The 27330-nt window shown below is 47.9% G+C and overlaps 1 protein-coding gene and 1 non-coding gene across 6 annotated transcripts in view; both read right to left on the bottom strand.

The window, feature by feature from the left end:
* Positions 1 to 27330, bottom strand: part of OLFML2B (olfactomedin like 2B) — a 45228-nt gene that overhangs the window by 14315 nt on the left and 3583 nt on the right. For 2 of the 5 annotated variants that reach the window (XM_043450878.1, XM_043450862.1), the window contains exons 3-5: positions 24668 to 24775; positions 7927 to 8103; positions 1569 to 1800 (exon numbers count right to left, since the gene is read on the bottom strand). In XM_043450878.1, the coding sequence (XP_043306813.1) occupies positions 1569 to 1800; positions 7927 to 8103; positions 24668 to 24775 (517 nt within the window). The remainder of the gene's footprint in view (positions 1 to 1568; positions 1801 to 7926; positions 8104 to 24667; positions 24776 to 27330) is intronic. The other 3 variants (XM_043450870.1, XM_043450896.1, XM_043450888.1) reach the window with 3 other exon arrangements.
* Positions 769 to 840, bottom strand: TRNAE-UUC. The gene has a single exon. It is a non-coding gene; the product is annotated as a tRNA-Glu (tRNA).

Here is a 27330-nt window from a genome sequence, read left to right as displayed (position 1 = left end):
TAGTCTGCCTCCACGCACCACCCAGGGACCACAGCCAAGGCCTACAAAACCTGGGAGGAAGTTAGTCATTTGCTCAGTAGGTATCCATGGAGCACGTATAACCACAATGAGCCCTCATGGAGCTTCTGTCTAGTGGTGGAGACGCCAAACATTAGACAGATTTTCTACCTGAAGGTGTTATGAGGAAAGGTCTGGTAGGGTGAAGGGAAGGGAGGGGGTGGAAAAGTTGCAGCCATGGATAAAGTGGTCAAGATGAGACCGGGTGGGATGGAGAGATGAGCAGAGGCTTGAGGGAGTGAGGGAGTTAGCCAAGCAGGTGACGGGGGAGGAGTATTCTAGGGAGAAACAGCAGCAGTGCAAAGGCCCTGGGGCCAGAACACACGTGCTGAGGCTGAGGAGCAGTGAGGGGGCAGAGGTCAGAGGGAACGCAGCAGCCAGGTCGTGTAGGGCTTGGCTGCTGGGCTTGGACTTCAGTTTTTATCCTGCGTGAGATGGGGGAGTCTGCAGGGTTTTGAGCAGAAAAGGAATACTAAGATGGAGTGTTTTCTTAGGACACAAAGAGGCCTAACCACAAAAGACATAATTAGTCAACTGGGTTTTATCTGCTCATCAAAAAGATCATTAAAGAACTGAAGATACAAGCCATGGGCAGGAATAAAATATTAATATCTGCAATACATGTGACTGACAAAGGATTTGTCCCAGAATATAAAAGCCCCACAAAGCCATTATTTATTCTGGCCATGTAGAGAGGCTGTGGGATCTCAGTTCCCCGACAAGGGATTGAACCTGGGCCACAGGAGTGAAAGCCCGGAATCCTAACCACTAGACCACCAGGGAACTCCCACAAATCAATAAATTAAAATGTTACACAGTTAAAAATGGGCAAACTGATTATGCCAGCGACTAGGGGAGCAGAATCTATCAGGAGGCAGCTGAGGGGGACCGGATGGGAGGAACTGGCATAGCGGGGGACAGGGGAAGAGCTGGGCCTCCTGGGGTGCTGGGCAGGGACAGAGAAAGAAAAAGCAGGGGCTGGTGGCCGGGAAGAGCCCAGGGAGCAGGCGTGTAAGGGAAACGAGATACAGATGAGGTGAAAAGGAGTATCTATTTTCTGTGAAAGAGTAAGAAGGAAAGAGATGAAAGGGTAGGTGCTGGAGTCCCGGTCGGGAAGCACAGGGTGCCCCGAGAAAGAACAGGCGGGAGAAGCCGCTGTGTGTCTCTGCGTGAGTCATCCCCTCCTCCCCTCGTGCGCTCATCTGAGGATGGGGAGGGCGCTGAGGCCCCTTCTGGCTCCGCCTCGCTCTGCCTTGCGGTCCTCTGCAAGCCCAGAGAAGGTCAGTGACTTGCCCCAGGGTGCTCAGCAGGCTGTGAGGAAAGGCAGTAAGAACTCTGGATAATTTGTAACTGCAGGGAATTCTCAGGTAACCAGGCTGGCTCTGCGGGGCCACAGTAGTAAACTGCCGGAGGCGGGTGTGGCTCACGGGAAGTGCCCCCTCCGCAGAGTCCAAACGGTGACTCCCTCCCCGCCCTGCCCCCAGGGGGCCGCCCTGCTGACCCCAACTCACGATGCTCTTCGATGTCATTCTCCTCCTCGGGGTCCTTGGCTTTGTAGTAGGTGATGCCCCGGATTACGGTGGGCCTGGAGGCTGGCCGGCCCCGCAGGTGGACCTGTCTCTGCAGGGGTCGCTGTGGCTTCACCACCTCTGGTGGAGCCAGTGGCCGCGTCTGCAGGAGCTTGATGGATTTGATCTGTTGGGACACGGTTTCTTCCTGCAGAAACCTCTCTTCATACTGCTCCTCAGAGGGGACACAAGGGAAGGTCAGGCCACTGGTCAGAGAGGCAGGGGTCAGGCAGAGGCAATGCTGGAGTCAAGGCCATGCTAGTCACAACAGCTAATCCTAAAAGCACTTCCTAAGCCAGGCACTGTTCATCTTCTCATCAGCCCCATGAGGGATGAACCATTCTTAATCATTCCCATTTACAAATTGGGAAACTGAGGCACAGGGAGGTTATGTAAATTGCCCAAGGGCCCACAGCAGGTAAGTGGGAGAGGCAGGATTTGAACCCAGGCAGTCTGACTCTAGACTCTGACTCTAACCTCCATGCTATACTTCCAGGGAGTGCAGCCGTCCTCTCAGCTCTGGCCTAGAGATGCTGGGGGCCTCAGATCTCATACAGTTGTTTGCAGTGAAATCTATGTGGTTGGAACATGAAGTGTGTTAGTCATGCAGTCGTGTCTGACTCTTTGTGACCCCATAAACTGTAGCCCGCCAGGCTCTTCTGTCCATGGGATTTTCCAGGCAAGACTACTAGAGCGGGTCGCCGTTCCCTTTTCCAGGGGATCTTCCCGACCCAGGGATGGAACCTGGGTCTCCTTCATTGTAGGCAGATTCCTTACCATCTGAGCCACCAGGGAATCCTGGCACAAGAAGGCTGAGGGCTAAGACGCACACCTCAGGATAAAGCATGACTGCTTTTACTTGTGTTGCTGGAACAAACTGCCCCAAGCCCTCCCTAACGCATCCAGAATAAAGTCCAAAGTCCTTGACCTGGCAGTGAGAACTCAAAGTGACTTGACCCAGCTCAGCATTCTCTCTCTTGCTCCACCCCCAGCCTCCCCACCCTTGGTATTCCAGGCACTTGGGTGACTCCTGAACTGCTTGGCTCTCCCGAACTGCTGGGTCTTTGCTCAGATTGTTTTCTCCGTCTGGAAGGCCATTCCCTTCCCCGCATAGAACCACTTATTGCAATCTACCCACTTTTCAAGGCCTGGCTAAAATCCCAGGACCCCAAGGAAATACTCCCAAAGCTTTTCATTTAGAATTAATCTTTCTTTCCCAATCCTTACTTTGCAGCAGAGACTTCTAAATGACTATCCAAACATCCTGCTTTCTTTTCGTAACTTAATGAGAAACTGGTTTTGTGGGAGTGGTCCTGGGACTAAGTTCTGGCTGTTAAAGCGCAAGTAGAAGTTGGTGGGAGGAGCTCTTGGAAAAGTTCCTTAAAACATGGGGCTGACTCAGCTGGAAGGCGTCTTTTGCGCTTTTCCTCATTTCTCTGGCCAGGAGAATGTGGGCAGGATGGCTGGAGCTGAGCAGTCGTCTTGTGACCATGAGGGGATTTTGAAGATGGACATCACTAATGACATCTCACAGCTAACTATACCAGCCCTGGGCCACCTGCCTCCAGAACTCTTTTACGTAACAGAACAACCAACCCCTACATTGTTTAATGCACAATATTTTGGTCTCTTACTCAAAGCTGAACACAACTCCTAATGGATAAAACTCTATACTATTATAACACCTCTCCCATCCTGACTTCCACAGGAATTTCTTTTTTTTTTTTCTTTTAATTTTTTTTTTCCATTTATTTTTATTAGTTGGAGGCTAATTACTTTACAATATTGTAGTGGTTTTTGCCATACATTGACATGAATCAGCCATGGATTTACATGTATTCCCCATCCCGATCTCCCCTCCCAGGAATTTCTTAGGAATGTTGTCTCTGTAAACTATAAGCAATTGGAAGAGCAGAGACAATCTCTTGTCCATCTCTGATTCCCCTGGATATATGTACCTTAATATTTGTTAAGCTGAATTTCTGAATCATAACAAATCCCAAAGAACTGTCTACACTGTGACTGCCACTGGGATTTTTGTCAAATGAAATGATGCTTTAAAGTAGGTGGCCTATGACCTGGGCATCATAATGGTACCAAAAAAGGCCTCTGTGATGATGACGGTCACACAGAAGGACCATCCTGTCCTCCACAGAACTGCTGCCTGGGGACTGACCTCTTGTGGCCACAGTGTGGCAGAGTCCCTGGGTCCTGCCTTGGTCCATCCAGTCATATTCCCTCACCCAGGATCACAGCTGCCCGTGGGCACAGAGCCGGTGAGCTGCAGAGCCCCCAGACAGGGCCAGTGGCTCCATCAGTAAAGCAAGCACAGACTGCTGGAGGCGTGGCCCACCGCTGCTCTCAGGAGGACTTTGAACGGGTGAGTTATGAAGAGGCCACTCCCTAATCACCTAAGCCCTGAAAACTCTGCTCACCAGGAGGAGGTGGGTGAGCTCCCTTAAACCCCCGGTGAGATCTGCCCAGAGAGCAGAGCCCACCTGAAAACAAAACCTCTGTCCCTTTGATGCTCAGTCCTGAGAGGCAGAGCAGGACCTTTGAGCTCCCTGGACATCAGCTGTCAGGGATCCAGTTATCATGACCAACTTTTTCACTCTGCCTAGGAAGAAGCAAATCAGATTCTTGTTCTGACCTTTAAAATCTAGCCTGGAGAAAATCTGGAGTCCTCATTCCCCACCACACCCCAGGTCTGTACTGGTTTTCCCATGACAAAAGACTTTATCCAGATGGCACTGCAGACAGGGAAGCTCCTAAATATGTGTTCTCCACTCCCCCATGCTGACCCACTCCTGGAAAACAAGGGACACTTTCCACCAGCCTCCCCTTCCGGGGCCAGAGAGCTGCCCGGAAGCAGCAGGCAGACGTGCACCCCGGGCGGCCCTCGCGCCGGCTAACTGCCCCTGCCCCACGTCCCATGGTTTGCTGGGGAGGTGAGCGCCACTAGAAGTGCAGGGAACTTCTAGTTCTAGTTCTTCTAGTTCTAGAAGTGCAGGGAACACTTGGCTGGTGGTGATGACATTTTATTGAGCATCTATTACGGGCAGGCATGTCCCTTCATACTCCTTTTAACCCTTAGAACAATGAAGCAAGATAGACACTATTCTCCACATTTTACAGATGAGTAAAGACAGGTTCAGAGTCATTTAGCAATCTGGTTGAAGGTTAACCAATTAAGTGAGAGAGCACTTATTAAGTCATGTATGTGCATCTAAGTCACTTCAGTCATGTCTGACTCTGCAACCCTGTGGACCATAGCCCTCCTGGCTCCTGTGTCCATGGGATTCTCCAGGCAAGAATACTGCAGTGGGTTGCCATGCCCTCCTCCAGGGGATCTTTCCAACCCAGGGATCGAACCTGTGTCTCTTATATCTTCTGTGTTGGCAGACAGGTTCTTTACCACTAGCACCACCTGGGAAGCCCCTTACTAAGTTAAGCCACTCAGTCACTCTTTGTGATCCCATGGACTGTAGCCTGCCAGGCTCCTCTGTCCATGGGATTTTCCAGGCAAGAATACTGGAGTGGTTGCCATTTCCTTCTCTTATTAAGTCATAACGCTATTGAATAACCCAGGGCTGCTTGCCTTCAGAGCCTGTGATCCACCTTGTTATAGCTACATCGTGCTCGGCTGTCACCACAGGACTAACTCATCTGCCATCCCAAAAGTCCTCAGGGCCGTGGTCTGGCTGGTGTCCAGAAGACATGGGGATTCCTCATTTCCCATAGGAAAGAGCTGCCTGGGAGGCTGACAAGAGGCCCCAGCCCTCAACTCAGACGCCACAGGCCATCTAATTGCCAGACCTTGGTTTCCCTCTGCATTGCAAAAGCAAGTTGTCATTTCTTCGTGGCAAACCCCAGGAACTGTCTTTAATTCCAGACTTTTAGGGGTGAGCGGGAACTGCAGTTCCCTCTCCCAGCCAAGGAGATGGAGCAAGACCATGCACAGCCTCTGCCAGAGAACATATAATTTCCTTGGATCCGCTGGCGACAGGCTGCATGGGGCAGCAGCAGCCCCCAAGTTTTGGTTTCCTCTCTCTGTTAAACCATTGTATGACTTCAACTCCTGGTGTCCCCATGTTCCCAGTTCCACCCTGACCTCTCCACCCAGCCCCCAGAGCCCCCTGCCAACCCTCTACGCACGGACCTTCTTGGAAAGACGCCTCCAACAAAGGCCATTCACCATTCCAAAAAACCCTGACAGAATCCGTAAGAACCTTGAAAATAACAACCAAACCCAGACCCCCCACTTACCCCCTTTTCAACACGGGGTTCACTGAAGAGACAGGAAAAGGGAGAGGAAGAGTCTAGCCTCCTCTCCTTCACCTCGCCCCCCTTTCTGGCCCTGCTCTGGCCCTGGCTACCCCCACCACCACCCTGATTGGGTGGATTGTGCTAACCTCAGCAGTGTGTGAATGGGGATTTCAGGAGGGAGCAAGGTTTGCTGAGCAAGGAGAAAAAGAGTTTGGTGTATTTGATTTGGTTTGCTGTTTACCCTCAGGAAATCTGAGCTGGGCTCCTGAACATACCACATAATGTGTCATCAAGACAACGGATGGAATTCTCAAGCTCAGTCGACTGGGAAATTGGAGCCAGAGAGGACTGAAGTCAGGGAGCTGCCGGAGCGGCAGATGATGCCACACGGGCGGTGACAGGAGCCGCTGGGCCCCAGGTCTGATGAACGGGTGCTTCCAGTTTCCTTTAAGGTGCAAACGTCCTCTGGCTCTTTGCTTTACAAGTTCAGACTTGCTCAGGGGTGACCCACCAAGCAGACTAAACATACGCTCAGTCACTGGCATGTCGAGAACACCCAAAAATGAGAATAAAAATAATTTTTGAAGATACATGATATTTCAAAAAAACCATCAATGGAGTCATCGTGGGCTAAGCCAGAAAATTACTGGCCTTCCTTGTACTTATTTTCTGGTTTGGAAATGGGTTTATTTCAAGTTACAAATTGGGCGCGGTGTAGGCACCAGACTCTCTTCAGGGCCTCTTGTCTCCAAAGTCCTGATCTGCCTGCTCTCCTGCCTTTGGAACACATGCCCAAGGTTCCCCAAACCCACAGCTGCTGCCTGCTTGGCACCACTTGGGGAGTTTCTTTGCTCAAGAGTTCCAAGCCCACAGGCCTAACCTTACTTCCTCTCTTACCCTGATTCTTAACAACCCAGGCAACAAATCCTTTGCAGCAAACTTCCCAGCCCTTTTCAGTGTCACAGCACATAGAGCCACAAGTTCAGGGCTTTGCTGTCGGTGTCCCAGACCCTCTCAACCCACACCCTGCCCACCTGCCCCAGGCTGAGGGGATCCGCAATGGGTCACCTGAAATCCACGCTCTGCTGTCCACCACCAACCCGTGGCCCAGTAAAAGTAAGCAACACTTTTATCCAGACCTGCCTTGCTAATAGCATCCACACTCTGCAAGTCCCGCTGCCAGAATTTACCTGTTTCCTCTTCCATTCTTTTCGGGTTAGCTCCTATTTCACAGGCAGCAATTTAGGAGATAACACATAAATAACAACACATATAACTATTAGCACACAAATATAACTTGGTAACCAGAGCCAAAAGAACCAGGTATCAGATGGGGAGGTATTTTTAAGCATCACCCAAATCACACGAGGTAGTATTTCGTTTCATTGCACCAACCCAGACACGACTGATTGGGCAGAGACAGAGATCTGAGACCCCTGTCACCACCGCCCAGCTGAGCCACGGAGACTGTGAGCATCCCTGGATCTGTTTCCTCTTCTGCAAAGTGAGGATACTGCTGTTGGCCTCAGGCTGCCTTCCAGAGCTGGGGTGAGGACCACGTGGTATGATGGATGGTGAAAGTATTAGTACCTCACAAAGTCCCTTACAAACAGGGAGGACCACACAGCTGACTGCTTCCACACTGGGACTCTTCTGAGAGTGAAAGAAGGAGTTATTGATAATCAGGCCAGGACAGCAGGAGTAAACTAGAATGGTCCCAGACAAGCCACCTAACTTATAAAGGCAAGGGATGCTCGAAAAGGCAGCATGAAGTATAAGAAAAAGAACAGGGCCTGATACTCAGGAGACCCAGATTTGAGTCCTGGCTTCAACACTGGCTGAACCTCTCAGGGCTTCAATGTTAAGTGCAATGGGGTCCACTTCTGCCCCATCAGACCTATAGGATGGTTGAGTAGATGAAATGAGACCATGCCCGTGGGAGACTGAAGCCTGGAGGCTCCATGCACCTGTGAGGTGGTGGGCGTACACTTTCCGGAGGGCTGTGGTCAGAGCCCCCCGGAGGCTGGGGCTATACCTCGGGGTGGGTGTAGGCTGCAGCCGCGTCCCTCTGTAGGGCCGAGCGGATGTCCGGAATGCTGTCCAGGATGTTATTGGAGCAGTTCTCTTTGCCTCGCTTGTTCATCTCAGTTCGAATTTCTTCCACGTCCTCTCTGATCTGCTCGTTTTCCTTGGTGAGGTTTTTAGCTATTTCCTAGCAAGAGAGAACATTTTTAAAAGGGAGTTGTTTAAAGTGCTCTGAGGACAAGCAGGAGGGAACTAGCAGCCATCTCCTGCTCAGAGCCCAGAGACTCAACAGGCAGGTTGAGAAACCAACCAGAAACCACCAGGGCCGTCAGGAGTATCCAGCCCTGTGTTGAGGACCAGTGCTTGGACTCAGGTGGCATTTCCAGGGCAGCTTGGCTCCAGTGTGTTCACGACTGGAAATGCTTCCCAATACCACCATGGCTTTCCTAATAATAATACTGTCGTGTCCCCGAGCTACTGGGACACCTGCTGTTTTTCCATCCTGGGTACGCAGTATGCTCTTACCAGTGATGAGTAACATTACAGAAAAATTCCATTTGCTTGTGTCCCCTGACATGTGAACCAACGGCTCAATTAATGAAAGAAGGATCTTCTAGGCAATTTTAAAAGAGGTGGTCAAAGAAATCTACTTAATCTGATTTTTTAATAAGCACAAACTATTCTTTGGAGCACTTTTTAAAAATCTTTTTTAATTGAATTCTAATTGATTTACAATATTGTATTAGTTTCAGGTCTACAGCAAAGTGGTTCAGTTATATACATACACATTTTTTTCAGATTATTTTCCATTATAGGTTATTACAAGATATTGACTATAGTTCCCCGTGCTTTATAGTAAATCCTTATTGCTTATCTATTTCATGTATAGTAGTTTGTGTCTGTGGATCCCATATTCCTAATTTATCCCCTCTGCCTCTCCCCTTGGGTAAACATAGTTTGCTTAATATGTCTGTGAATCTGTTTCTGTTTTTTATGTAGATTCCTTTGTACTGTTTTTATATTCTACATATAAGTGAGTTCATGTCATATTTGTTTTTGTCTGACTTAGTTTGATATTCTCTAGATGCATCCATGTTGCAATGTTTCACCCTTTTAAAATATTTATCTATTTTTGACTGCACTGGGTTTTAGTCGCTGTGGGTGGGCTTTCTCTAGCTGCAGCGAGAGGGAGCTGCTCTCGCGGTGGTCCATGAGCTTCCCACGGCAGTGGCTTCTCTTATTGCAGAGCACGGGCTCCAGGCACACGGCTTCAGTAGTTGGTGCACAGGCTTAGCTGCTCTGCAGCATGTGGGATCTTCCCAGACCAGGGATCAAACCCGTGACCTAGCATTGGCAGGTGTATTCTTAACCACTGGACCACCAGGGAAGCCCCTTCACCCTTTTTTTTATGGCTCCCCAGCATTTAAAAAGCATTATTTACATAAGAAATTGTAGGCTGGCTTTAAACTTTCTTATTCACACATAAAATGTTTCCCTAAATGACCCCTATTTGGCGAATTACCCATGTCCCAGATGCACTTCATGCCAGAAAGGGCCAAAGCTACATTTCTACCAACCAATACTGGTAAGGACCTCCTGTGTGTCTAGGGGACAGTACGGCAGAAAGAAATCCTCTCATTCCTCTGGTGTTCCTGTCCTGGGATGGGAGGTGGGGGGGTTTCCGTGGGGGACAACTGCAGGGAAGACAGGGTCCCCACTGCAAGAAAAAGATGACCAACCAGGTCAGGTTCTATAAATGCCATACAGGCGTTCAAAGGGAGGGGTGGACGAGAGGCATCAGAGGCAGCATCTGAAGAAGGTTAGGCTGAATGGCATTTGAATCTTGGGCAGCTGTCAACAGACTTAGAGGTACCCTTTCATCTCTACTTATTTTTAGAGAAGTTTACTGCACTGAGATTTAACATTGTCCAGCATTGGCCTCCATTCCACGGTTTCCATGAGCATCTGAATTTTTAGATGTGACGTTCTCCTTTGGGCCCTGTTTATGAGGGTGATAGAGGAAGTAACCATGTAAACAGAGGACGTATACACTTTCCATCTTTCTTTGACAGGCAGATACGAGACGTGCAAAAGCTCAGACACTGCCAGGCACAGTCTGCAGTCTGGTGAGATGCCGCTGTTGTCCTAGAGGGATGCCACGGTGGCTCAGAGCTAGGGGGCGTATAGGCAGACTGTGACGCCCAGACACTGTGGCTCCAGTGACTCTACGTGGGCTGCCCAGAGGAGCCCACGAGGTGCTCGTTAAAACTAACCAGGCTCCAGACCACTGGCCATGCCATGCTCATAGCATCTCAGCGCACGCCAAGTTCTGAGCACTGGAAAGGCTCAATGTGTTCTGTGGGGCTAACGCCAAGTCGGCCTCCCTAAACATCACAGAATTAAGTGTGAGAGCTAAAGCCCTTGAGAGGAGGTTGTTTCAAGAATACCCAGAATGAGTGGTTTTACTGGATGTGTATCGTTCCTGATAAGTGTTATCAGGGTCAGTCAAATGCAGTGGTTAAGAGCATGGATTCTGGAGGAAACCTTCCGGTTTACATTTCGATGGTGCTACTGCTAGACCTGTTATCTTGGGCCAATTACCTAACCTCCCTGCGCTTCGTTTGTCCATGTGTAAAACGGGGTTAACACTAGCACTCTCCCTGTGGGTTGTAACGAAGAATGAGTTAACATATGTGGAAGTGCATGGGACGTACTAAGTGGTTGTTATTTTTCATAGAATATTACTGTCATGGTCTATGCACAGGTTGGAAATGAATTTCCAGACATGAGGCAGAATGAAGGGAGAATAAAGTTTATTAGAGTGGGAGACGCTGTTAGAACAGAGGCTGGCTCTGCCAATTTTTATGGCCTCAAGACAGAAAATTCCTGCTGGAAGGGCGGCATCAGGTGACTGGTTAAGATGCTATAGGGTAGGTAATAGGGTGGGAGTTTTACCTACTTTGGGGCCAGAAAACTGGCTGGTTTAAATTCAGAGGCTCATGGCAACAGTTGCTATGGGACTTGTCAGTTCCAGAGATTTTTGTCCTGTGACAAAACAGAGCGCTCCATACCTGTGACCTGCTCTAGGGTTCCCAGTTGCTACTCAAAGAGACCAACAACATAGGCATCACTCCACCACTCAGGAGCTCGTTAGAAATGTGGACGCTCTGTTCTTACTGTAGGATTTGGAAGAAAGGTAGATAGTGATGGGAAGCTTTACATAATCTAAGTGTGTGTGTGTGTGTGTGTGTGTGTGTGCGCGCGCACACGTGCGCATTTATTGAAATACATTTGCGTAAAGTATAAAGATTTGGGGAGACTAACCTGAGCAAGAGTCCCTGAAAAATAAAAGGCAGTTTGATTAAAAAAAGAAAAAAAGAAAGAAATGCAGAAGCTCCGACTTGACCCAGACCTGCTGAATTAGAATCTGCGTTTTAACAAGATCCCCAGGCAGTCTGCATACACATTGAAGTTTGAGAAGCACCGTCTTAAATATAGGGAACTTGGATATAGCTGATGGAAAAGGGGCCCAAATGTGTCAGAAAGGCTATTTTACAGGAGCCAGGTTCTTTCCGGGGCTGACAGGAAAAGTTCCTGGTGCCTTCATGGGATCCAAGCATTTCTGATCATCCATAAGCCCCTGCAATGAGCAGCACCTATGCATCTCCTGTAATTCTCACATCCTGTGATGTGGAGTGAAGCCCCAGAAGGTTCAGGGTTCGATACACTACTTCTTCATTAATGCGGTCATGTGTTCAGCCCTGGGCACTGAAGGTATGCCAGAGCAAGGATCCTGAAGACCACCTTCCGTGAGGGGAAGTAAGCAATAAATAAGAAATCAACAAGAAAGCATCAATTAGTAAAAAGTGCAGTGAAGAAAGCAAGTCGGGGTGATGTGACAGATGCTGGTTCTGACTAATGGGGAAGGTCAATGACGTAGCTCTAAGGGACTGGACCATGTCCACCTCTGTGCCCAGCCACGGCCCCAGGACCCCAGACCCAATGGTGTGGCCTAAGTAGCCGTATTGGTAAAACAAGAGCGCACACAATTCCTGAACACCTGGACAGAGTCAGCAGTGGCCCTTACACTCGCTGTGAGGCACAGGGGAAAATCCCATGGAATTAGCCCCTGCCCTCTAGACCTTGGGTTTTCTAGGCCCCTGGAAGGCCCCTTCTCATTGATTTAGAAATGCCCAAGCCACTTTCTGGTTTTAGTGAGGCACCATTATTCTTGATTTCCATAGAGGAGAGTTTGAGACAGGCCTGGTCCTGAGACCCCAGAGAAGCAATATTTTTTATTTCCCTCCTGGGAACAGCAAAGCCCACCAGCTGCCTGCATAAACACCAAGCTGGCGGTAGCCTCACCCCATCAGCCCGCTGGGCCAAGCCAGCTGGGGTCCCCCAGGGCTGCAGCAGCAGATGCCCCTCCTTAGCCACCCTCCCCCACTCAGGCACCTTTCCCCCGGGGATGCTGGCCTTGCAGGGCTCCCCACTGCTCCCTGGGGTTCTGCCTTCCTCATATCAAGGGTCTTCTGTGGGGTGTGTCTCAGGGGGCAGCAGGGATGCTGCCTACCCGGCACACTCTCCATCCTGCCCTGGGAGAAGGCCGAACCCCATGACCTCATGCCTCTGGCTCTTCCCCTCTGGGACAGCTGTGACTATGACATTTATGGTGTGTGCAACTTGGCTTGTGCGTAGCACTGGCAACGTGGGAGAGGGAGCAGGAAGGGTGTCCGTCTTGCGGGGTGAACACATCCCATCGTCCCTGCCAAGGGTCCTGGTGCTGTGAGGAGGGAGAGGAAGAGGAAGGAAGAGTAGGTGGAGAGAGGGCTGGCACAGAAGGCAGGACAGCCAGACAGGATGACTGAAGCGGAGCTGTGTCATGGGACTTAGGCCAAAGGTATTCCCAGAAGGAGTGCCATGTGCCGGGGGCAGGCAGCAGGGCATCAAGGGCGCCTTCTAAGAGCAAGCCCGCCTCGCCAGATGGGACAGGTGTCCTGCTCTGACCACAGCCGGAGGCACAGGTGGCCGCGAGGAGGAAGTGTGCAACCTAGGCAGATCCCCCCGGGAAAAGGGGAACCACGTAGGTTTCCCTGGAATTGGGGGTACCCCTGGCAGTCAGCCCTGGGCAGCACAGCTGGTCAGAGGGCAGCTTTAAGGAGCCATGGAGGGCCGACACAACCAGATGTGCACGCTGGTGCAATGGACGTGGGTGGATGGGCTGTTCCGTGGGTACAGACGTATCCTGACTTTGTCCAGCAGTGGGACAAGTATGGGCACCCCTGGGTGAGAGCAGGCGGCAGCCTCGGCCAAGAGTGTTGGGACCCGAGGGAAAGTCAACCAGGGTCAAGGCTCCCTCAGTTCTCTGGGGTCTTGCTCTCCCGACCGGAAGCAGGGATGAGGTATGGTGGGCAAAGTGCAGGCTCTGGAGATCAGGTATGAAACCCACAGCCCAGTCACTACCTGGTTTTATGCAACCACATAAGGCTGGGACCTCTCCAGGCCCCAGCTGGAGGAGGTCGGAATAATGATACCTGCCTCCCAGGCTTGGTTTGGAGAATGAATGAAGGGGGGCATGCAGCACAATGCCAGGCACAAAACAGGGCTTGACGCGTGGAGCTGAAGGTGGGGTGGGATGGACTCTCGGGATCTTGGTAACAGACATGCAGGTAGAAAAGGGGAAGGGGGCTAGGGTGTCCTGTGGCTGAGACAGGGAGGAAGGTGAGGACTCAAGGCTGGCGTGATGTGAAGGACCCTGTAGAAGGAGATGAAGCGCGATTGCACCTGGGCCAAAGCACGGTGCCAACTTGTGGAGCAGGCACGTCCAGCCCCCAGCTGAGACACAGGACTCAGGTGCAGATGGCGAGCTTGAGGGTGGGGGGAGCGGGCTCCTTGTAGGAGTGACGTGAGGCGGTGTCGGGGGGTCACTGGACCTGGTGGCAGGGCTCGGAGTTCCCGTCAACTCACCCTGCCCCACCTCCTCAGAGGCCTCCAGGACATGATAGGACCAGGCTGCCTGGGACAGCCACCCCTGAAGACAGCTGTCTGCAGCCCCCGGAGGAGAGCTGCAGGGGGACAGCAGCTAGAAGCAGCCGGCGCTCCAGCTGATGGGACAGCTGGGGCGCCACGCAATCCCTGACCGCAGCTGATGCAGACAGTGGGCAGGCCCGTGCTGCAGAGGGTGGCCGGCTGACGTGTTCCATCACTCCTGCAACCACACAGCTGTTGAGCATTTGGCCCACACCCTGTGTGGGGCTAAAATCCAGCAAACAAAAATAACTTAGACCCAGGTTGTCCTCAAGATGTTCAGAGCCTGGAAGATAGTCAAACACATAAAGAGCAAGAAGTTCTAGGCCTCTGATGACCAACCCTGTAAGTATAGCCATGCAGTCCCTTAGGTCGTGGCAGCTCCAAGCTATTTCTAGGCCAGTGGATGTAGGACGGATGCTCACACCATAAACCCCTTTAGCCAAGAAGAAAACCTTTCATGCCACAGTGACAAATTAGATTTGAAGTGTATACAACCCCAGGAGAGGTAATATATTGACCTGAGCCCTTACTAAGATGTGAATTGAGTTAACATTGGAACTGAAATATATCTTAGAACTCTTATCTCCGATCCTTTCCCGTTTCACAGATGAGGACACTCTGGTAGGCAGGGTGAGTGACACTCCTTTCCAAGGCCACACTGGAGTGAGGAGGAGAGTGAAATGATTTGCAGAAAACCCTCCTGTGAGTGGTCAGAAGACTGCACTTGGGGTCTCGATGTGAGTGGAGGGAGGGCAGAAAGGAGAGGCTTGGAAAGAGACAGCTCCCCTAACTCATGGCCTGGTCTGCACAGACAAAAGTTACATTTCCCCATTAGCTGGTAAAGAGATATATCCCCCAGTGTCAGCAACGATCTTTTGATCTTGCCTTCCAGACCAGAAACACACAAAGGCCACCAAATCCTTATGTCTGGGGGAGAAGCCCTCAGCAAGGCTCATGCCAGCACATTCTGGGGAGAGGGCCAGCTCTGGGTCTGGTAAATCCATTGTAGACTTTAAGTCTCACTTGGATGCAGCACTATCAGGAGAAACGCCTTCAGATGACACACGAGGTTCCGCAGCGCCACTGTATTCATGGATGGGGTTTGCAAACTCAAGCAGGCAGGTGCGAGGCAAGGAGCCACACACATACAGTTGGGCAACAGAAATCACGCTTTGGAAAGCGTGTAGGCATGCATCTATTTTAAGACCCTGGGCTAGGCACCCACACATATGCAAGAGCACATGTGTAAACAGTCACATCCAAGTAATTATAAATGTTGACAGGTGTCCTGCAGCTACGGTGGGGGTGGGGCATTTCTTCACAAAGTTTTGCAGTTTTTATGGGCATGACTTAATTCAACTAAAGCCTTGAAGCTAGAATAAATTATTTTAATGACCTGTCCCTCTGTTTGTCTTCTTCTTTACTTCGAGAATAAATCTACTCCTGGAAGCAGTGTGTGGCACCACAGCTGTACCCCTGCCTCCTGTCCTGCTGCCATCAGAAGGCATTTTTAGGCCTGGGCAGCCTACAAGTCTTTGTATCTCTGAGCGCGGTCAGAGCAAAAGTCTTCTGAGCTGAATCTGTGCCATTGCATGAAAAGGGTCATGCAAGGAACAGGTTCTGCCTTTGCCTTGGAAGCTGCAGCTTTTCCTTCTAGACTTCTAATTCCTATCTCTCCTGGCACCTATGCTCTGCTCCTGTGCTGTGCTTAGGTGCTCAGCCGTGTCCGACTCTTTGCGACCCTGTGGACCATAGCCTGCCGGGTTCCTCTGTCCATGGGATTCTCCAGGCAAGAATTCTGGAGTGGGTTGCCATTCCCTTCTCCAGGGGATCGTCCCGCCCAGGGATCGAACCCACATCTCTTCCGTCTTATGCGTTGGCAGGCAAGTTCTTTACCACTAGTGTCAGCTGGGAAGCCCGTATTTTGTGCCTACACCCACCTCAACTCCAACACATACCGCTACTTCCTGCATCCCCTTCCCTTTCCCAGCCATTTTCCAAAAGGGGTCAGTCTGGATCTACCACACTGAAGGTTCTTGGACCACTGGCCACCTTAGATGTTCCTTTTACTTGGACCAGTTCTAGAGGAATGCCCATGCAGTTTCAGGCCTCCACTACGTGAATAGGAAAGATGTTTTGAGGTGTAAGTTTTTGAAACACAATGAAATGGTTATACTAAGATACATGCTCCAAATTTATAAAAATTAGGAAGTCTGTCAATTCCAAGTTTCAGTAAGAATGTGTCCATATGGAGTATCCGCACCCTGCTAGAGGTGCCATTGGGAGAACAATATGGCAATAAAGTTGTCCCTTGGTATCTGCAGGAAATTAGTTCTAAGACCCCCAAGAACAGATAAGAGAATCCATTCAAGTCCTTTATATAAAATGATGTTGTTGTTCAGTCGCTCAGTTGTGTTAGACTCTTCTTGACCCTGTGGACTGAAACACACCAGGGCTTCTCTGTCCTTCACTATCTCCTGGAGTTTGCTCAAACTCTTGTCAATTGAGTTTATGAGGCCATCCAACCATCTGATCCTGTCACCCCCTTTTCCTCCTGCCCTCAATCTTTCCCAGCATCCCAGGGTCTTTTCCATTAGCTCTTTGCATCAGGTGGATCATAAATATTCCCCCCAAAATTCCAGAAAACTCCAAAAAACAAACATTGAATTTGCCACATATTGACATAACATTTGCATTGTATTAGGTATTGTGAGTAATCTAGAGATGAGTTAAAGTATATGGTAAGATGTCTGTGGGTTTCATGCAAATACTACACCATTTTATTCATTGGAAGGACAGATGCCGAAGCTGAAGCTCCAATATTTTGGCCACAGTGGGTTGAATCTACTAATGCAAAACATGTGAACGTGGAAGGCCAATCGTATCCCTTAAAACTGGTGATAAGCATAACAGCCCAGTAGTTTCATTCCTACTTACATATCATAAAGAAATGTATGCATGTATGGGATGGGCTTTTAGAGGGGTGCTCCTGGGGCTACTATGAATTACAAAACTAAAAATAACACCCATATTCACCACCAGTAGGCAAGATCAGCAAATTGTGGTATAATCTCACACTAGAATACTACACAGGAATAAAAATGAATGAGCTAAAAGCCACAGAATTGACATAAAAACTTTACGTTGAATGAAAGAAACTTAACACACACACATACTTCTATAGGATTCTATGCATTTAAAGTTAAAAAACAAAACTATTATATTTAGGGATGTATCTTTAGGTAATGAAACTGTAAAGAAAAGTGAGGAAGATGATTAACAAAGTTAAGGACAGAGGTTCCTTTCAAGGATGGGATGTATTCGGCTGGGGTGAAAGGAACTCAGGTTTTGCATTGTTGAAATTTGCCATTTGATGTGGAATATATTCTAAATAAATGTGGCCATGTTATACCTCATTTTAATGTGCATTTCTTGCTTATGACATTACTCGCTGTTTTATATTTACCTTAGACTATGGAAATGAAGTGAGAAAGCAAATTCGAGAAATTTTCTTATTTGAGTTAAAAAATGGGTTGCAAAGTGGCATGCCATCTTGCAACATCAGCTACGCAACTAGTCCAGGAACTGCTAATGAACATACCGCGCAGTGGTGTACAGTGCAAGAAGTTTTGCAAGAGTTGACAGCCTTGAAGCTGAGGGACACAGTGGCTGGACATAAGAAGTTGACGATGACAACTCAGAGCCATCATCAAACCTAATCCTCTTACAACTACATGAGAAGTTGGCAGAGAACTCAACATCACCCATCCTACAGTAGTTGGCATTTGAAACAAACTGCAAAGGTGAAAAGCTCAGTAAGTGGGTGCCTCATGAGCTGTCTGGAAATTTCAAAAACTCGTCATTTTGAAGTGCTCTCTTCTCTTATTCTAGGCAACAACAATGAACCATTTCTCAATTGGATTGTGATATGTGATGGAAAGTGGATTGTATACGATAACTGGCTCAGTGGTTGGACCGAGAAGCTACAGAGCACTTCCCAAAGCCAAACTTGCACCAAAAAGTCATGGTCACTGTTTGGTTGTCTGCTGCCAGTCTGATCCACTACAACTTTCTGAATCCTGGTGAAACCATTCCATCTGAGAAGTACGCTCAGCAGATCGATTAGATGCAATGAAAACTGCAATGCCTGCACCCTGCATCAGTCAGCAGAAAGGACCCAATTCTTCTCCACGGCAACGCCCAACCACACATTGCACAACCAACACTTCAAAAGTTGAATGAATTGGGCTACCAAGTTTTGCCACATCCACCATATTCACCTGACCTCTTGCCAACCCACTACTACTTTTTCAAGCATCTTGACAACTTTTTGCAAGGAAAATGTTTCCACAGCCAGCAGGATGCAGAAAATGCTTTCCAAGAGTTTGTTGAATCCCAAAGCATGGATTTTTATGCTACAGGAATAATCAAATATTTCTCATTGGCAAAAACGTGTTGATTGTAATGGTTCCTAGTTTTGATTAATACAGCTGTGTTTGAGTCTAGTTAAAATGATTTAAAATTCATGGTCCAAAACCGTAATTACATTTGCACCAACCTAATAGGTGGATGGAGAAGGAAATGGCAACCCACTCCAGTATTCTTGCCTGGAAAATCCCAGGGACAGAGGAGCCTAGTGGGCTGCCATCTATGGGGTTGCACAGAGTCGGACATGACTGAAGCGACTTAGCAGCAATAAGTGGGAAGAGGGCATGTGGGGAGCTTTTGGGGTGTTAGCATTGCTCTGTTTCTTGAGCTGGGTGGTGGTTGCATGGGTATTTGCTTTATAATGATTTGCTAAGCTGTGTATTCATTGTTTATGCACTTTCCTATGCATGTGCTATTATTCACCATTTAAAACACAAGCTCAACCAAAGTCACTCCACCAAGCAGAGCTCCCAGAGCTCACTTTACCAAGAGGTGAGATTCTCAACAGTTCAGATTCCATTTCTCTCTCCTTCCTTCCTCTTTCATCTGCAAATGGAGTTTCCATTCTTAAATCCTCCTACAGAGCCAAGGTAGATGTACACATGTGTATGTGCCTGCTTCTTCTGCCAAGTTCTGATCTTACTCTGGGCAAAATGCCCCTCCATTTGACCCCTTTCGTCTGGTCTGACCTCCAAAGAACTCTCCTTGGGATTCAAGAATATCCAAAGACCAGGAGCAGAGGTTCAATTCCATTCCTCCTGCAGAGTCAGGCTGGAGAAGGAGTGTTTTTCCCATTTACCCAACATTCTGCCTTTTCAATGTACGCAGACTGCAGACAGAGTTGGCCAGCAAGAGCCAGGAGACGAGTGCCCAGACCCAAAGACAAGAGACTCTGGTCTGTGGGCCGAGGCCCAGACATTATTCACTGTCACACCAAAGCACCTCGTCATGCTGGGCTCCTGTTGGGGAAACTTTCACGGGATGGGACCTTCCCTAACTCAGCTTTAATCCTGTTTAACAGGATTTATGGGATATGGCCATGGTTCTGCCTAGAAATTCCCTTGGAAGGACTACTGCTATAAGTTCTGGTTAGGAAAAACTGACGCTCCCAGGGCAACTAGCAATGATTTGAAGAAGCTTATAAGGTTTATTAGAAAGAGCCTGGACAAGGAACCAGAAGACCGGAGCTCCAGCCTATTCTTTCCCAGCACTGTGCCTGCAGGAAAGCCATTTAATCTCCTTTGGTCTCATGTCTTGTCCAGCTCATAGGAACAAAGAATCTAAATGTAAATGGGATGCTTTAAAACTACTACTGCTGCTGCTAAGTCGCTTCACTCGTGTCCAACTCTTTGTGACCACATGGACTATAGCCCACCAGGCTCCACTGTCCACGGGATTCTCCAGCCAAGAATACTGGAGTGGGTTGCCATGCCCTCCTCCAGGGGATCTTCCTGACTCAGGGGTTGAACCCATGTCTCCTGTAGTTCCTGCATTGCCAGCAGATCCTTTACCATTGAGCCCCCAGGGAAGCCACTAAGTAAAACCACTAATGCTATACAAATATAAGGGATGATGATGATGATGAGTATGATTATAAAGGTTCCAGTTCTTGCTACTAAACATTCCATAGTTCTGAAAAAGAGATAGCTCTCATCAATGTAACTATGGTTAGTTTTGGCGAAAACCCAGTGACTGTGTGACTGTTCAGAAGATAGATACTGCTGGGTAGCGGCACTGCACCAAATTCACCCACAGCCCCATCCTTTGCCCGCGGAGAGGGCTCAGCTGCTAGACAAGGCTGGAAACAGATTATAGCCCTTCAAAAAAGCTCAGCCCACTGGCCTTCTCGGAGGCTGAGTGCCTGACCTTGGCCTCATGAACACTGTGTTCTACCCCCAGAGCCATCTTCCCCAGGCTGTGTTCTCCAGAGAGAATGAAAAATATGTGGCTGCCAAGGTCAGGTAAAAGCAGAAGAGGAGGCTGTCACTGCTGTTCCTACACATTTGGATGGTTCTAGGGGCCGAGAGAAAGAAGGTACTTTTCAACTTCGAAGGTCCGGTTGGATCCTGGTCTGATTCCTTTTGAACCCATTTGAAAGAATCAGAAGGTGGTTCTAGAAAGGAGAAAGAATCCCAAGCCTGCATGAAGTCCATTGGTAGTAGGATGGTGTTGACCATTCAGTCTAGCTATTCCTATCAGGAAAGGAAAGACTCAAGATGCCAAGTAGCCTGATTCCCTTAGGCAGCCCCTCCAGGAGGAGTGGGGAGATCAGAGTAGACTGGCAAGATCCTATTGGCCACCTTGGCCTGCCTCCAAGTTTGGGCTCCAGTACCCTGACCCCGCTCATTAGACCTCACAACTGAAGTGACTATGGACCTACCAACCCTCCCAGAGCAAATGGCCATTTCAGACAGCACTTCATCCCAGAACTGAGGGAGTTAAGGCATTGGGTAGGTTGAGAAAGCTCTGGTGTTCTCTATCTTTAAAAAAATTTTTTAATTGGAGGATAATTGCTTTACAATGTTGTGATGGTTTCTGCCATACGGCAACATGAAGCAGCCACAAGTATACTTGTAAACCTTCCCTCTTGTGTCTCCCTCCCACCCCGATCCCCATCCTACTCCTCTAGGTCATCACAGAGTACTGGGCGAAGCTCCCTGTATTACAGAGCAGCTTCGCATCAGTTATCTGTTTTACACATCAGTTCAGTTCAGTTCAGCTGCTCAGCCATGTCCGACTCTTTGCGACCCCATGAACCGCAGCATGCCAGGCCTCCCTGTCCATCACCAACTCCCGGAGTCCACCCAAACCCATGTACATTGAGTTGGTGATGTCATCCAACCACCTCATCCTTTGTCGTCCCCTTCTGCTCCTGCCCTCAATCTTTCCCAGCATCAGGGTCTTTTCAAATGAGTCAACTCTTCACATCAGGCGGCCAAAGTATTGGAGGTTCAGCTTCAACATCAGTCCTTCCAATGAACACCCAGGACTGATCTTTAGAATGAACTGGTTGGATCTCCTTGCAGTCCAAGGGACTCTCAAGAGTCTTCTCCAACACCACAGTTCAAAAGCATCAATTCTTCTGCACTCAGCTTTCTTTATAGTCCAACTCTCACATCCACACATGACTACTGGAAAAACCATAGCCTTTAACTAGACAGACATTTGTTGACAAAGTAATGTCTCTGCTTTTTAATACGCTGTCTAGGTTGGTCATAACTTTCCTTCCAACGAGCAAGCGTCTTTTAATTTCATGGCTGCAGTCACCATCTGCAGTGATTTTGGAGCCCAAAAAAATAAAGTCAGCCACTGTTTCCACTGTTTCCCCATTTACTTGCCATGAAGTGATGGCACCGGATGCCATGATCTTAGTTTTCTGAATGTTGAGCTTTAAGCCAACTTTTTCACTCTCCTCTTTCATTTTCATCAAGAGACTCTTTAGTTCTTCACTTTCTGCAATAAGGGTGGTGTCATCTGCATATCTGAGGTTATTGATATTTCTCCCAGCAATCTTGATTCCAGCTTGTGCTTCCTCCAGCCCAGCATTTCTCATGATGTACTCTGCATATAAGTTAAATAAGCAGGGTGACAATATACAGCCTTGACGTACTCCTTTTCCTATTTGGAACCAGTCTGTTTCATGTCTAGTTCTAACTGTTGCTTCCTGACCTGCACACAGGTTTCTCAAGAGGCAGGTCAGGTGGTCTGGTATGCCCATCTCTTGAAGAATTTTCCACAGTTTGTTGTGATCCACACAGTCAAAGGCTTTGGCATAGTAAATAAAGCAGAAATAGATGTTTTTCTGGAACTCTCTTGCTTTTGCGATGATCAAGCGGATGTTGGCAATTTGATCTCTGGTTCCTCTGCCTTTTCTAAAACTAACTTGAACATCTGGAAGTTCACGGTTCATGTATTGCTGAAGCCTGGCTTGGAGAATTTTGAGCATTACTTTACTAGCATGTGAGATGAGTGCAATTGTGCAGTAGTTTGAGCATTCTTTGGCATTGCCTTTCTTAGGGACTGGAATGAAAGCTGACCTTTTCCAGTCCTGTGACCACTGCTGAGTTTTCCAAATTTGCTGGCATATTGAGTGCAGCACTTTCACAGCATCATCTTTCAGGATTTGAAAGAGCTCAGCTGGAATTCCATCACCTCCACTAGCTTTGTTCCTAGTGATGCTTCCTAAGGCCCACTTGACTTCACATTCCAGAACGTCTGGCTCTAGGTGAGTGACCACACCATCATGATTATCTGGGTCATGAGATCTTTTTTGTACAGTTCTTCTGTGTATTCTTGCCACCTCTTCTTAATATCTTCTGCTTCTGTTAGGTTACCTACCTAACAGAATGGTTAGAACCTAATGGTTCTGCTACCATTTCTGTCCTTTATCGAGCCCATCTTTTCAGGAAATGTTCCCTTGGTATCTCCTATTTTCTTTAAGAGATCTCTAGTCTTTCCCATTCTATTGTTTTCCTCTATTTCTTTGCACTGATCATTGAGGAAGGCTTTCTTATCTCTCCTTGCTATTCTTTGGAACTCTGCATTCAAATGGGAATATCTTTCCTTTTCCCCTTTGCCTTTAACTCTCTTTTCTCAGCTATTTGTAAGGCCTCCTCAGACAGCCATTTTGCTTTTTTGCATTTCTTTTTCTTGGGGATGGTCTTGATCCCTGTCTCCTGTACAATGTCAGGAACCTCCATCCATAGTTCATCAGGCTCTCTGTCTATCAGATCTAGTCCCTTATACCTATTTCTCACTTCTACTGTATAATCATAAGGGATTTGATTTAGGTCATACTTGAATGGTCTAGTGGTGATGATGGTCATTCTGACAGGTATGAGGTGATACCTCATTGTAGTTTTGATTTGCATTTCTCTAATAATCAGTGATCTTGAGCATCTTTTCATGTGTTTGTTGGCCATCTGTATGTGGTGTTCTCTTTCTGGGAACATTTTTAGGAGTGTAAGGAGTATGCTGAAATCAATCCTTGAAACCATAATGTTTCATCATCCTTGTCCCAGTTTTCCTGGCAAAGCAACAGAGGGATATTTGCCCCCACTCTCTCATTGGTCATAACCTGAGTGCTTGGGTTTTTTTAACCGTTTCAAAGTATTTATGAAATAATTAGTTCAACTTTTATCCCCTCAGCAAACATGCAAAGTAGGCAGCAGACCTTTCCCACTTCACAGATGGAAAAAGTGAGATATGGCTGCGTGGGAGTGGCAAACAAAGAGTAATTCACTGTCCTGACTCCTGGTCCAGTGGCTCTTTTTGCCCCCCTGAAGAGCCTTACTTACAACTTCTTACTTACATCTGCTGTCTCAACTAATCACCCATCAGGGAACCTCAGCTTCTCCAAGAGAAACCCCCAAAAGCCCACTTTTTCATGAAGAATAATAGTATATTTACAGTCATCTCATTATTAAATTTATCTTACCTTAACATTCTAAAAATTAAATAGTTTTCTACTTGAAGTAGCAGCTCTTTGAGCCACTGCTTCAAGAATTCATTCAAGAACTGGATGCCAGTCAATAAACTGCTCATCAATCAGGCTGAACGATGATCATGCCTTTTCTGATAATTACGTGGTTTCTTATTTGCATGTTGAAGCATTACAACAACAAATCAATGTCAACATTACTGTTTACGACTTCAATCTCCCATCAGCTGTGAAAACCATAGCTCCAGTTGTGCATCTCTCTAGAACTCAGTCATACAAATGCGTCTCTGTCTACGGACATTACATTACTAGTCTCCTTTTCCTGGGGGTGAGCAGCCTGAGTGGTTTCCAATAAGGGGTGTTATTTATTAGTAAACATTTTATGTCTTTTTTTCTAAAATGGATTTGAAATGGATTACTGCCCCTCCTCTCTGACACACACAGAAACATGCACCAGAATAGTTTCTTTAAAAAAGGAAATTAATAACCATATACCCAGCAGAGAGATGACTCCACCTTAAAATATGAAGTAAGATGCTTATTGTACTTTTTACATTTTATTCAGCTCTAAGTTCCCTCAAAGTCAAGGGGAAAGTAGATATACATTGTTTAGTGGTTCTTATATATGGAAAAAAGAAGGTGTTTACATTTATATTTCGCTATTTCTTTTCATCACCAACAATTTGGCATGATTTGGGATGAGTGTTTTATGTATATTTCTTTCTTTCCAAAGAACAATGAGTTAAACATAACCAGGGTATGTGCTTTCTGAAAAAAAAAAGGCTATGGTTAACTTTGATACACTTTGAGGTTTGATCAAGAGAAAGATACAGAAATCTAGAACCTTCCTTACCTCCTCCAGTTTGTCCACTCGCCCCACCAGTTTGGAGGTAACTGAATGCAGCTTCAGGAGATCCAAGCCGTAGAAAGCTCCTTCCAGCATGTCTATAATGGTGGAGAGCTATGAAACAAGGGCAGGCATCAGTCCAAGGCTGGTGCAGATAGACCGAGAGGGAGACGTTTCCATGTCGAGGCTAGACAGGGAAACCACTAGCCAGGAATTGAGAGGCGACCCTCAGAAACTGGCACTTGTGTGGTGGATAGGCAGATCCAATGGTGTGGGTGTGTTCTGTCTACTGGAGTACATGGTTAAGAAAATAGGAGAATCCTACAAGTCAACTGAGGGCTGAATAGCTCCACCAAACTGTTTATGCTTCCTTTATTAAGTCTATCAGTTGAGTGCATGTCTGTCTTTCCTACTAGACTGTGAGCTCCTTGAAAGCAATGCTATGTCATCTTCATCCTTGATTCCCCATGATACCTTGGCCCATAACAAGTGATATATAAACACTCAACAAAGTGGCTTATTAACATCCGTGCCCTGAGGATATGCTTCTGAAATACTTACGTGCATTGTCTGCTGAAGTCCCTGGACGACACCGGCAAGCTTTACCTTAGCACTAAAAGCAAAACTGCCCCTGAGAGGTAAAAGAGACCCAGTGGCCCACCGTTGAGGTGGTGAGTTGTCATGGGGTACCCAGCTATCTCAATTTTTTCAACACTGTCCTTCCTGCCAGTACAGAGCCAGTGGGAGGAAGGTGGCTGAGGTGCTGGTGACATCCAGGTCATGCAACGTTCAGGCACAGGAAGCTAATGAGAGATGCTTAAGGTGAGCTTCCCTGCCAAGGACTACCCCTGGAAGAGTCTGCTGGACACACTTGTGCACCACAGCCTTTCTACTAGATCAGAACTCTGTGTGAAATGCTCATGTTTCAAAGATCTGCTTCCTCTCCATCCGAGGAAGATAGCTAAAGCCGGGTGAGAGCCATGGAAGGGCAGCCAATTAGTATGTACTGTGATGATTCTCTGATTCCTAAAATTTTGCCTGCTGTTGTTTCAGAACCCCCCAAGAGTCCAATCCTATAACTGAGTGATTGTGCCTTTGGTTCAGAAATTGTTTCACAGCAGAGCTGCGGCTCTGAGTGACGTGGCTGAATTCTGGGACACTCATTTTACTGGTAAACCCTGCTGCTGCTGCTGCTAAGTCACTTCAGTCGTGTCCGACTCTGTGCGACCCCATAGATGGCAGCCCACCAGGCTCCCCTGGCCCTGGGATTCTCCAGCAAGAACACTGGAGTGGGTTGCCATTTCCTTCTCCAATGTATGAAAGTGAAAAGTGAAAGTGAAGTCGCTCAGTCGTGTCCGACTCTTAGCGACCCCATGCACCGCAGCCTACCAGGCTCCTCCGTCCATGGGATTTTCCAGGCAAGAGTACTGGAGTGGGGTGAAACTCAACTCTGCTTAAAGGAATGTCGGTGACAACCAGTTACCAAGTGTGCGCCAGCTTCTGGCATAGCAGTAGCACTTTACATGGTCATTCATTATTGGAATGTGTCTATTGAGCCCCAACTATACGTCAGTCATTGTGCCAAGCACTCAATAGTTGTCCTCTCATCTATTCTCAAAACCCTCAAAGGTAGATGTTATTCTTCCTACTTTTTAATTCAAGGAGACTGAGGTCAGGTCAGTTGAATAACTTGCATATCACCATGCAGCAAGCACTAGCAATGATCTGAACCCAAGTCTGACTCTAAATCAAGCTTATCCCATGAGCCCACGCTACAGATGAAGAGGGGAAGGTGGGGATCAGGTGAAGCCCTCAGCTGACCTCTGCGGCTGCCCCAAACAGGGCCCGAGTTTCCCCACCCCGAGGTCCAGGATTATAGGATCCCATTGTGAGGATAGTTGCTTCACAATATTGTGTTAGTTTCTACCACACAGCAAAATGATCAGCCACACACGTACATATTATTGCTATTGTTCAGTTGCTAAGTCATGTCAGATGTTCAAATATCTTCTCCTTTTTGGATTTACTTTCCATTCAGGTTGCCCATTCGTGTCTGACTCTTTGCAACCCCATGGACTGTAGCCCGCCAGGCTCCTCTGTCCATGGAATTCTCCAGGCAAGAATACTGGAGTGGGTTGCTATGCCCTCCTCCAGGGGATCTTCCCGACCCAGGGACTGAACTTGGGTCTCCTGCATTGCAGGCAGGTTCTTTACCATCTAAGCCACTAGGGAAGCCTTTCAGGTCACCACAGAGAATTAAGTAGAGTTCCCTGTGCTATAGAGTATGTTCTTATTAGTTATATATTTTATATACAGTATCAATAGTATATATGCACCAATCCCAGTCTCCCAGTTCCTCCCAACCTCCCTCTTTGCCCTTGGGATCCGCACACTTGTTCTCTAGGTCTGTGTCTCTGTAGGACTGCAGTTTGCCGACTGGACCTAGAGCAGGCCCCAGGCCTCTTCTTCCCCGGGGCACCCAGCCCTTGCACTGAGGACTGCTCACTGCTCTCTGTGTGTCTCGGGGGCGCCTGCTGTGCCGACAGTAAATCATGGCAGTAACTTTCCCAGAGAAGAACGCTGAGTTCTTTTGGCTAGCTGGGTCTGGCAGCTGCTCCCAGGTCCGGCCTCCTTGGCTCCAAAAGAGAGGGAGGCATACTTTGCTCTAG

This window comes from Cervus canadensis, chromosome 2 (genome assembly GCF_019320065.1).
Source record: "Cervus canadensis isolate Bull #8, Minnesota chromosome 2, ASM1932006v1, whole genome shotgun sequence".
Lineage (NCBI taxonomy): Eukaryota > Metazoa > Chordata > Mammalia > Artiodactyla > Cervidae > Cervus > Cervus canadensis.
Note: the sequence above shows the minus strand (reverse complement) of the source record. Positions and strands in the feature narration are given on the sequence as shown.